This window comes from Oncorhynchus kisutch, linkage group LG14 (genome assembly GCF_002021735.2).
Source record: "Oncorhynchus kisutch isolate 150728-3 linkage group LG14, Okis_V2, whole genome shotgun sequence".
Lineage (NCBI taxonomy): Eukaryota > Metazoa > Chordata > Actinopteri > Salmoniformes > Salmonidae > Oncorhynchus > Oncorhynchus kisutch.
Genome location: NC_034187.2, coordinates 55,214,547 through 55,226,281, shown reverse-complemented (window position 1 = coordinate 55,226,281; position 11,735 = coordinate 55,214,547). Strand labels below are relative to the sequence as shown.

General features: G+C 43.6%; 1 protein-coding gene across 1 annotated transcript; it reads left to right on the top strand.

The window, feature by feature from the left end:
• Positions 1 to 773: 773 nt before the first annotated feature.
• On the top strand, positions 774 to 10,890 carry tpi1a (triosephosphate isomerase 1a). The gene is made up of 6 exons (XM_020500454.2): positions 774 to 1,037; positions 2,285 to 2,408; positions 6,859 to 7,076; positions 7,692 to 7,777; positions 9,845 to 9,932; positions 10,228 to 10,890. The coding sequence occupies exons 1-6, from the start codon at positions 926 to 928 to the stop codon at positions 10,344 to 10,346; spliced, it is 747 nt and encodes a 248-aa protein (XP_020356043.1). The 5' UTR covers positions 774 to 925; the 3' UTR covers positions 10,347 to 10,890.
• The last annotated feature ends 845 nt before the right edge of the window (positions 10,891 to 11,735 follow it).

Genomic DNA, 11,735 nt, shown 5'->3' with positions numbered 1-11,735 from the left:
CCCCTCTGAATCAGAGAGGTGCATGGGGCTGCCTTAATCGACATCCACGTCTTCAGCGCCCGGGGAACAGTGGATTAACTGCCTTGCTCAGGGGAAGAACGACAGAATTTTACCTTCGCAGCTCTGGGATTCAACCCAGCAACCTTTTGGTTACTAGCCCAATGCTCTAACCACTAGGCTACCTGCAAAGGGGTGGTAGATTAGATAAAAGGTGGTGTGTGTGTGTGTGTGTGTGTGTGTGTGTGTGTGTGTGTGTGTGTGTGTGTGTGTGTGTGTGTGTGTGTGTGTGTGTGTGTGTGTGTGTGTGTGTGTGTGTGTGTGTGTGTGTGTGTGTGTGTGTGTGTGTGTGTGTGTGAAGAGGCTCCCGGTGAGTTGCAGAATGTTGCCAGTACAGAGTAATAGGCCTACAAATGAAATGTGCTTCAGTAAGGTTGTCTTTTTAGTGTTCATTGCTATGGTTATCAACTGTACAGCAGGTATGGAACGTAAGTCACAGAAAACAGGTATTGTGGTGGCAGCTGCAGAGAAGTACTTGGAATTAGGAGATTTTAATGTGAAGAGTTACAGGGGGTGTTGAATGGTATTGTCCCCTCCTCCCAGGCCATTGGCCTGGTAAAGGATTAGATAGGGTTAAATTAGTGGAATGGGGGGAGTGTCTTTTTATGAGTGTAGGGTTAATACAGTGGTTGGCAGTGTAATTCATTTTTTTCTATCACAAAGTAGAATGGATTTGTTCTCCGGTCCAGTTGGTGGCGGTAATGTAACATTATATTGGTTGCCAACTGCCGTTAAACCCCACCGAAGAAGAAGAAGCTTAAAGAAAAACGGGGAGAAGACTGCTTCTGCTACCCACTGTTTGTTGCGAGCACATCACATCCTAGGCCCGTGTCGTCGGTTTTCCGGTATCGTCTAACGCCCAGCCATCATGTCTTCTAGAAAATTTTTCGTAGGAGGAAACTGGAAGATGAACGGTGACAAGAAGAGCCTGGGCGACCTTATAACGACCCTGAACACTGCAAGCCTCAACGATGAAACCGGTAACCGGCATTCTATTTTCGTCTCAATATCTTCAGTCTAAAATGTGCCCTAATACGTTGACACTACATTCTTATTGATACCAATACATATACACACACATGTTAACATGAAACTAGTATTTATATATATTTTTTTATCACTAAACAGAAGAATGATGCTGATGATTGCGTCAAACGACGCGAGAATAACACCATGACATTGAAGTCACGTGACGTATCTTTTGACCGCATGTGGAATCCTTGGGACGCCCTTACCCTAACCTATACCTACGTTTTAATCGTTACCTCAACCATTTGAAATTTGAACTTCTGTTAGTGAGAGCTATGCTCATTAAACTCAGCATAGTTTCCCATAACATCTGTGTGCATTGATGAGACCTGGGCTTTAAAGTCCCAGTAATAAGCCTGCTCATCCGTTTTGGTTATCGAAAGGGATAGCGCTGAAAAGGTATTTCAAATCAGCTACGTTGAGGAACTGTCATTCTCAATGAATGTGAAAACAGACTTGAGAAGTTGAGAAGCTCCACAGAATTTCAGATTGTCTTAATTCACCAACTGATCCCCAAATGGGCATATTTTATAAGCCTACATTTGCGTGCAGTCCAGGTAGTCTAGGCATAGTTATATGCGTTATCAGGTGCGTGTCCTTACTCAAGATTGACAATAGCGTGCCAAACAAAAGACTGATTATATTGACAACTGTTCAATTGAATGAAACTTTTTTTTTCCTTGCAAGTTTAGCCTAGGTTGTGGGCTCTGTAAACAACGCGTCCACTCCCACAATGAAAACAGTAAGACTGCAGTAATATATTGAATGCATTAACAGAAATTACTGTAACCAAACAAACATTGTAGATTAGAAATGATGCTCAATGAACTACTGGTGTACCATCTCTGCGGCCTTCTCAATGGATTAGTCCACTCAGACAGGTGTGAATCAGGCAGGTCTCTTGTGCCATATATATTTTTTTATATATATATATTTGCCACTGCTCAACTGAAGACTTGGTCTACCAACAGCCTATCCACCAGTCGAAGGGGTGTAAATCTTCTGACTTCAGCTTGCCTGGAGGTAAAAAATGTAGTGTGCACAAACAACTGAAAAAACCCTTGCCGAAGACCTAAATGTCCACCTAATATGCACAAACGGTTCCGAACTGTTTCAGATGGGAAGCATGAGGACGCTTTACACTCCTCCTACTGTCTCCCTCTTGTCTCTTCTCTCTACCTCCCTCTCTTATACTCAGAGGTGGTGTGTGGTGCTCCCACCGTCTACCTTGACTTTGCCCGCTCGAACCTGGATGCCAGGATCGGCGTTGCCGCACAGAACTGCTACAAAGTTGCCAAGGGGGCCTTCACAGGCGAGATCAGGTAATGCTCCATATGACGACACGTCTTCCACCTTGAGACGGAATCTGTGAACTGGTTTAAATTGGTAATGTTAGGCCCTTTTTAGACCTATGGTCTGTGAACTGTACATAATACGGACATCTTGGTGTCATACTCTTTATAGTGTTCTCAAATATATAGCATGTCTAAATTCTGAAATAAATCTCAAAACGACCCTTTTTTTACCTCGTTTATTTTTAGACATTGTTTAACAATATACCATTCAAACACGTCAAATGTCAGTGGGGTCTGATTTGACACATTATATACATAGAAATGTAATATTACAGGTCATAAACCATTCACCACCAAGTGGTTTTCCACTAGACTCGATGAACAGCCGACTACACCAGGTTGTTCAGATTTGAGTTTGCTCAACTACTGCTAGCAAAGGAATTTCGGAGAATATCGTCTCTCAGACATGTGAATCCCACCATTGGTGAACATGGTGTTCCTGAATGTGGGTATTCCTACATCTGCAGGAACTCCTCTTTATACTTTTATTGGTACATTTTTAAGTTGGGGGAGGCGGGGCGCTCTAGTACAGTAGGTGACGTTAATGCACAATAACGTTGGATGCCAGCCACCAATAAACCCCACAGAAGAGGATGTGAACGGTAACTAGCTAGCCGTACACTGGTAGACAGCCCCTGCCTGTCGGACACTGTTTCCCCCAGTTCTGTTAACGACGGCAGGTGTTTGGCAGGCGGGAGCCAAGGACTCTGCACTAGCGGAGCCAGCTAGTCCGGTACACTGGAGCAACACTGTCGCTAACGAACGTTAGCTGCTGTGCTAGCGGGGTTGACTAGTAGACCTGTCCATGTGCAGGAGGGGTGACACTGTTCTAGCTGGAGAACTAGCAAGCTAGCACAGTGCCGCTTGCTAGCACACTGTGTCGCCCCAGCCTCCCGCATGCTGTTCCAGCGTTAGGCGGGACGACCAGTAGACTGTCCTTCGTCCAGCTGTCAGGCATTGTTTTATCCAGTACACAGCAGGCTTGAAAGAACCAATGGGTTGCTCGAGGGGGATCATTCCTGCCCCGAATTGCGGGCTGCGGGTGTACACTTGCACCCATGTGACTAAAATATTTGCGTGTACATTTGTACTTTATTGAGCATGGAACAATCCAAATAACTTTTAGTCATTTCTTATCATAACGCTTTCTCAAATACTTTCATTATACTCCTGCAGTTTTGTGTGCTGCTTATTGTGCTCCTTGTACAAAATGTCAGCTTAGAGCCCTGAATTCGCATGTCCCATGTTTTTAACATAAGTTGTAAAGATGAGTCAAAATCCACCTAGCCTTTTGTTTTCTGGCACATTAATTTATTTTCTTTTGACTTTCATATACTAGTAAACTTTGATTTATTTTTCGAAGATGTGGGCTATTTAAAAAAAGAAGAAAAAAGAGCAATTTGAACAAACATCGTGGCAGTTCATATCTTGCAGTAAAACTGAATTACTTTAATCTCTAAAGAAGACTAGTTTAATTAATGTTCTTTCACATAGAACATAGTCCTGATCTTATACACTGCGTGTACAAAACATTAAGAACACCTTCCTAATGTTGACCCCCCTTTTGCCCTCAGAACACCATCAATTTGTCGGGCATGAACTCTACAAGGTGTTGAAAGCGTTCCACAGGGATGCTTCCCACAGTTGTGTCAAGTTGGCTGGATGTCCTTTGGTTGTTACACACGGGGAAACTGAGTGTGGAAAACCCCATCAGCGTTGCAGTTCTTGAGACAAACTGGTGCACCTACTACCATACCCTGTTCAAAAGCACTTAAATATTTTGTCTCAATTTTCTCAAGGCTTAAAAATTCCTTATTTAACTTGTCTCCTTCCCTTGATCTACACTGATTTGAAGTGGATTTGACATTTGTTCATAATGTTTTATACACTCAGTGTAGGCCTAGGACTAGACGATATCCAAAACAACTAACAATACACTGAATTCTTCAAACAATTTCAGTCATTTAAATTGTAAAGTAATTTTTACAATTTGGGAGGTAAATTTAATAAGTATTCAAATCAAATTGTATTAGTCACCCTGTGCTGAATACAACGGGTGTAGACCTTACAGTGAAATGCTTACTTACGAGCCCCTAACCAACAATGCAGTTTAAAAAATACAGATAAGAAAAAGTGATAAAAGTAACAAGTATTAAAGAGCAGCAGTGAAATAACAGCGAGACTATACTGGGGGTACTGATACAAAATCAATGTGTGGGGGAACCTGTTTGCGGGTAGTATGTACATGTAGGTAGAGCTATTAAGGTGACTATGCATTGATGACAGAGTAGCAGTGGTTTAAAGAGAGGGTGAGGGGTGCACTGCAAATAGTCTGGGTAGCCGTTTGACTAGATGTTCAGGAGTCTTATGGCTTGGGGGTAGAAGCCTCTTGAACCAAGACTTGGCGCTCCGGTACTGCTTGCCATGCGGTAGCAGAGAGAACAGTCTATGACTAGGGTGGCAGGAGTCTTTCACAATCTTTAGGGCCTTCCTCTGACACTGCCTGGTGTAGAGGTCCTGGATGGCAGGAATCTTAGCCCCAGGAATCTTAGCCCCCACTCTCTGTAGTGCCTTACGGTCAGAGGCCGAGCAGTTGCCATACCAGGCAGTGATGCAACCAGTGCCTGGTAGTGCAACCTTGATGGTGCAGCTGAAGAACCTTTTGAGGATCTGAGGACCCATGCCAAATCTTTTCAATCTCCTGAGGTTTTGTCGTGCCCTCATGACTGTCTTGGTGTGCTTGGACCATGTTAGTTTGTTGGTGACGTGGACACCAAGGAACTTGATGCTCTCAGCCTGCTCCACTGCAGCCCTGTCGATGAGAATGGGGCGTGCTCGGTCCGCTTTTTCCTATAGTCCACAATCATCTCGTTTGTCTTGATCACGTTGAGGGAGAGGTTGTTGTCCTGGCACCACACGGCCAGGTCTCTGACCTCCTTCCTATAGGCTGTCTCATTGTTGTCGGTGATCAGGCCTACCACTTATCTGCAAATGTAATGATGGTGTTGGAGTTGTGCCTGGCCGTGCAGTCATGAGTGAACAGGGAGTAGAGGAGGACTGAGCACCGGCCCCTGTGTTGAGAATCAGCGTGGTGGATCTGTTACCTACCCTTGCCACCTGGGGGCAGCCCGTCAGGAAGTCCAGGATCCAGTTGCAGAGGGAGGTGTTTAGTCCCAGGGTCCTTATTTTATTGATGAGCTTTGAGGGCTCTGGTGTTGAACGCTGAGCTGTAGTCATTGAATAGCATTTTCACATGGGTGTTCCTTTTTGTTCAGGTGCGAAAGGGAAGTGTGGAGTTCAATGGAGTGTGTATCATCTGTGTTGGTGTGGTATGCAAATTGGAGTGGGTCTAGGGTTTCTGGGATGATGGTATGATGTGAGCCATGACCAGCCTTTCAAGGCACTTCATAGCTACAGACGTGAGTGCTACGGGTTGGTAGTCGCTTAGGCAGGTTACCTTAGTGTTCGTGGGCACAGGGACTATGGTGGTCTGCTTAAAACATGTTGGAATTACAGACTCGGACAGGGAGAGGTTGAAAATGTCAGTGGAGACACTTGCCAGTTGGTCAGTTCATGCTCGCAGTACACGTCCTGATAATTGGTCTGGCCCTGCAGCCTTGTGACTGTTGACCTGTTTTAAAGGGCTTACTCACATCGGCTGCGGAGAGCATGATCAGTCTTCCGTAACAGCTGGTGCTCTCATGCATGTTTTAGTGTTATTTGCCTCGGCGCGAGCATAGAAGTAGTTTAGCACGTCTGGTAGGCTCGTGTCACTGGGCAGCTCTCGGCTGTGCTTCCCCTTGTAGTCTAATGGTTTGCAAGCCCTGCCACATCCGACGAGTGTCAGAGCCGTTATAGTACTATTCGGTCTTAGTCCTGTGACGCTTTGCCTGTTTGATGGTTCATCAGAGGACATAGCAGGATTTCTTATAAGCTTCCGGGTTAGAGTCCCGTTCCTTGAAAGCGGCAGCTCTAGCCTTTAGCTCAGTGCGGATGCTGCCTGTAATCCATGGCTTTTGGTTGGGGTATGTACGTACGGTCATAATTTTGCTGTGTGTTTCGGGTGGAATCAAGACATTAGACTGTACCAGAGGCCACCGAAATATAGGTTGTGGCCGGGGAGGCCTGGCTGGCTACTTTCCTATTTGCCTGGTTATCCAGATACCCTTTGAATCCATTTTCCCATTCACCGAGTTGGTGGTGCTCATAAAATGTATCATACCTTCAGAATTAGCAGAGCCCACTCTGGAAGTTTGATACAAATGTAAAAAAAGATTTTTAACATCTTTCCTCCTAATGAAGGTTCTGTGAGAAATGCCAGAATAATCTGACATACTAAAAATATGTCCATTTTCAATTAAATCTACTATTTAGTGGATGTATTGCTAATCCCTCTCCCTCTTTCTCTCTCCCTCAGCCCAGTGATGATCAAGGACTGTGGTGTGGAGTGGGTGATTCTGGGCCACTCGGAGAGGCGCCACGTGTTCGGGGAGAGTGACGAGCTGATTGGTCAGAAGGTGGCCCACGCCCTGGAGAGTGGCCTGGGGGTGATCGCCTGCATCGGAGAGAAGCTGGAGGAGAGAGAGGCTGGAACCACAGAGGAGGTGGTGTACGCCCAGACCCAGGCCATCGCAGGTAACCGCTAGGTTCAAACCCCATGTTCGCTGTGTATCACAGGAATGTATTAGTCTGCTCATCTAAAGCGTTCTCATCATGCAAGCGTTGAACCCTTGCAACACCAGGGTTGTGGTTCGATTCCCACAGGGGACCAGCAGGAAAATGTATGCACCCACTACTGTAAGTTGCTTTGGATAAGAGTCTCTGCTAAATGACCAGTGTAAACATTTAGATCCTTTATTTTCTCTCCTGAATAACTCTTTGGGAAAGTTGACTAAAAATGTCCATGAAATCTTCATTTTATATATTCTACCTGTTCTGTTGCACTCCTTCCAAAAATATTTGAGCCATTATTTTGGTTTAAGTTGAAAATGTTACTTTTTTTGTCTAATGTTTTTGTCCAAAAAAACACAACTTACGATTTACATACATATTCAACAAACAATGACATCACACTTTCTCAGAACTTTGCCTGAGACCTAAAATAACTAACTCCGGGGTCCATTCCATTAGTCTACGTACCACATGTTGTATTATACATCTTAAGGCAATTAGTGGTAGGCCAAACATAACTTATCATGATCTACATACAGTGCCGTCCATTATATTGATGTAAAGTTGTTGTTGTTGTAGACAACGTGAAGGACTGGAGCAAAGTGGTGCTGGCTTACGAGCCGGTGTGGGCCATCGGTACTGGCAAGACAGCCTCACCCGAACAGGTACGACTCATTGCTGTTTCATAACAATATTTACTTACCTACAACATGCATACTTTACTATGTTTTTTGTAAGTTACACACAGATCTGTGGGAAATGGCTATTGGTTTTGACTGCAGTGAGCGGGATTCTGTTACGTGAAAGGCACCCGTTGGCTTCTCGGGATGGCCCACTTCCATCAAATCTTTATAGACCACCGCATGTTTAGGCCTGCAGTATGCTCACTAGAAACGAGCACTGTGCATGCTGGGCTCACAGTCCACTGCATTCACACAAACTGTTATCATTGTTGTTAGGGAGATGCTACAATGACTGAGGTTAAAGGGCAGACTGCCAGCTTTAGCTTGAGGGTATTTTCATCCCCCCCAAATTCACTCGTGTGTTATGAGTTAAACTTTTTTGTTGTATTTAGTCCCATATTCCTAGCGCGCAATGATTTGCATCAAGCTTGTGACTCTAGAAACTTGTTGGATGTACACAAGTATGTGGACACCAGTGGAGGCTGCTGAGGGAGGACGGAATGGAATAATGTCTGGAATGGAGTGGTATCAGACACATCAAACACGTGGTTTCCATGTGGTTGATACCACTCGATTGACTCCATTCTAGCCATCTACTATGAGTGGTCCTCCCCTCAGCAGCCTCCACTGGTGGACGCCCATTCAAATCAGTGGATTTGGCTATTTCCAGCCACAGATGTTGCTGACAGGTATATAAAATCGAGCACACAGCCAGCCATGCAATCTCACCATGCGTAATGCCAGGCATCGGCTGGAGTGGTGTAAAGCTCGCCGCCTTTTGACAATGGAGCAATGGGGGGGGGAATCTATGTGAATGACTGAAAGTTAGACGCACAAATATCATACCCCCCAAGATATGCTACGGTATTTGTGCGTCTAACTTTCTCACTCATCATTCAAGATTTATTCAGGACTATACGTAATCATGGTAGAATCCACATGAATATACAGGTATTTATAAACATTCTATACTTATTTACAATAAGTGACTCCAAAATGACAATACATTACTTACCATTCATATCTATTGGGAACAAAATAACCTGAAACGCAACCAAAACAAACAGCAAATGCATCCAACAAATTTGTAGTCAACGCAAGCTATGAATATGGAACTAAATACTTAACTTTTGACTACTTTAATACACTTAAGTGAATTTGGCCCAATACTTTTGGTCCCCTAAAATGGGGCACCATGTACAAAAAGTGCTGTAATTTCTAAACGATTCACCTGTGGTTGAAATCACCCTCAAATTAAAGCTGACAGTCTGCACTTTAACTTCATTGTCATTGATTTCACATCAAAAGTCCTGGAGTACAGAGCCAAAACAACATGTCTGTGCCAATAGTTTTGTAGCTCACTATGTTTTTAAGTAAATCTTCAACAATAGTTCCATTGTTTTTTTTGTATTGTTAGAAACAGCCTAGTGGTTTATGCTAAAAGTGGTTATATTAAGCACTAGTTTGTTTCTGCTGCAAGAGTGTATTTTCTGTTTTTTAATTTATTTGAAGGCCCAGTGCAGTCAAATGTGATTTAAAAAAAATGTTTATTTTTTCCTGTGTTTTTATATACATTTCCAGATGGAGGTTGGAATTATACTGTGAAAATGATAATGCCCTTTTAGTGTAAGAGTGGTTTGAAATTTCAGCCCTTGGTGGGATGGAGTTTTGGCCTGCCTGGTGATATCACCAGGTGGTAAATTAGGTGATAGACGGATAAGAGTGAGTTCTAAACCTCCCTGCCAATAACAGCTAGTTTTCAGTTTTTCCCTCCCCACTCGGACATCTCCCAGACAGTCCTAGCAAAATTGCTTGAGAAATTGCTCTTGCTAAGAAGCTATTTGTTTGTTTTTTGACCATTTTCATTCAAATTAAACACAAATTTGACCAACTGGGGAGTTATTTTTTTGTCCTCACAAGGTCAAGTGTGATTTCTAGGGAGTTTAGGGTTAAGGTTAGAATTGGGGAAAGAGTATGGGTTAGTGGAACTGAATTGTGTGTCCCCACAAAGTTGGCTGTACAAGACACTGTGAACTTGTCTCGCCCCAGGCCCAGGAGGTGCATGAGAAGCTGAGGGAGTGGATGAGGGCCAACGTCTCTGAGGCCGTGGCCGACTCCGTCCGCATTATCTATGGAGGTCAGTAGGGACCACACTGAACTCAGGCTGCTAATAGCAACGAGAAAATCCCCAGAGCCACTGTTTCTAATGGAAATCTAAACATATGTATTGGGCTGAATAGTTGGGGGGGGGGGGGGGGGGGGGGGGGGGTCAAAAACACACATTACTTACATCAAATGGAGCTTACAGCATGAGTAACATTATTTTTGTGTCTTTTGGAAGAATATGAATGTGCTCCTAAACCTTTGATACAATCATTTTATGTATTACATGCGCACTTGAGTGTTTTTACCAAAGTCCCTCCATTCTCCAGGCTCCGTGACGGGGGCCAACTGCAAAGAGCTGGGCTCCCAAAACGATGTGGATGGCTTCCTGGTGGGCGGAGCCTCCCTCAAGCCTGAGTTTGTTGACATCATCAATGCACGTGCATAGAGCGCACGAGCAACCTAACCTGCTGCTAGTTGTGTCCTGTGACTGCATCTCCTCCCCGAGTTTCTGTGTGAAAATGAATGACCTGCTTGTGTTAACAAGGGATGATTTGACTCATTTTGAAATGCACTATAGTTTAGGGTCCGGCCACAGTAAAAGTCCCACATTGATAATACATGTCAGTCTCCATTGGTTGACGGATTCTGTGTGAGGGTGGGACTTTTATTATGGAATGTCACTTTGGATGGAAGATCCTAACTACATGCATTCTAAAAATGTACATTCCTGATATATTAATAAGCACTGCACTTAATGATGTTCCATATAGGATATGTGGTCATTACTGTAAGGGGACCAGTACTTTGTGTATTGCTAGTGACTGTACAAGTTCCATTGTCACTAGAAGCAGTCATGCTCACGCTTGGTTTAGTCCCCCCTTTCTCTCCTATTGGTTGAATCATGTCAGTAACGTTTTCCAGCAAATGACTGTCAAGACAGACCCACAAGGCTGAAGACCACTTGAATAAATGGTTTAGTCTGCTGTGAACTTGCGTCTGTCTTTCTGTTGGTTCTAAAAGTCGGCATGTCTCCGGTTACTGCATGTCTCTAGCAGAAATATGGCTCCTTTCATCCACCCACCCAAAGTAGGCTGGATAACTTTTCAAAATGACTGAAAAGGCTCAACGATTTAAAAAAAATCTTAAGTTGAAACATCAAGTTTATAGTTTAATCAATGGCCTTCATTAGAACCTTTTCAAGTATCACTTATTGTATGCACCCTCTACTTCTTTCCATTAAACATAATGATTTCAGTGTTTTCCCTATTCATTTAGCAGCGATGCACAGCTTTTAAAATCGGTTACAAGTTATAGTCAAGTTTGGACACCTCCAATGGTTTTTCTTTATTAATATTGTCTATATTGTAGAATAATAGAAGACATCAAAACTATGTAGTAACCAAAAGTGTTAAACAAATCAAAATATTTGAGATTCTTCAAAGTAGCCACCCTTTGCCTTAGACAGCTTTGCACATGCTTGTCATTCTCTCAACCAGCTTCATGAGGTAGTCACCTGAAATGCCTTTGAATTAACAGGTGTGCCTTAAATTCATTTGTGGAATTTATTTCCTCAATCCATTTGAGCCAATCATGTGTGTTGTGACAAGGTAGATTGCCCTATTTGGTAAAAGATCAAGTCCATATTATGGCAAGAACACCTCAAATAAGCAATGAAAAACAGTCCATGACTTTGACAAGAAGGGCAATCAATCTGGAAGATTTAAGAACTTTGAAAATGTCTTCAGGGGTAGGTGCAAAAACCACCAAGCGCTATGATGCAATAGGCTCATGAGGACCGCCACAGGAAAGGAAGACCCTGCTGCAAAGGATAAGT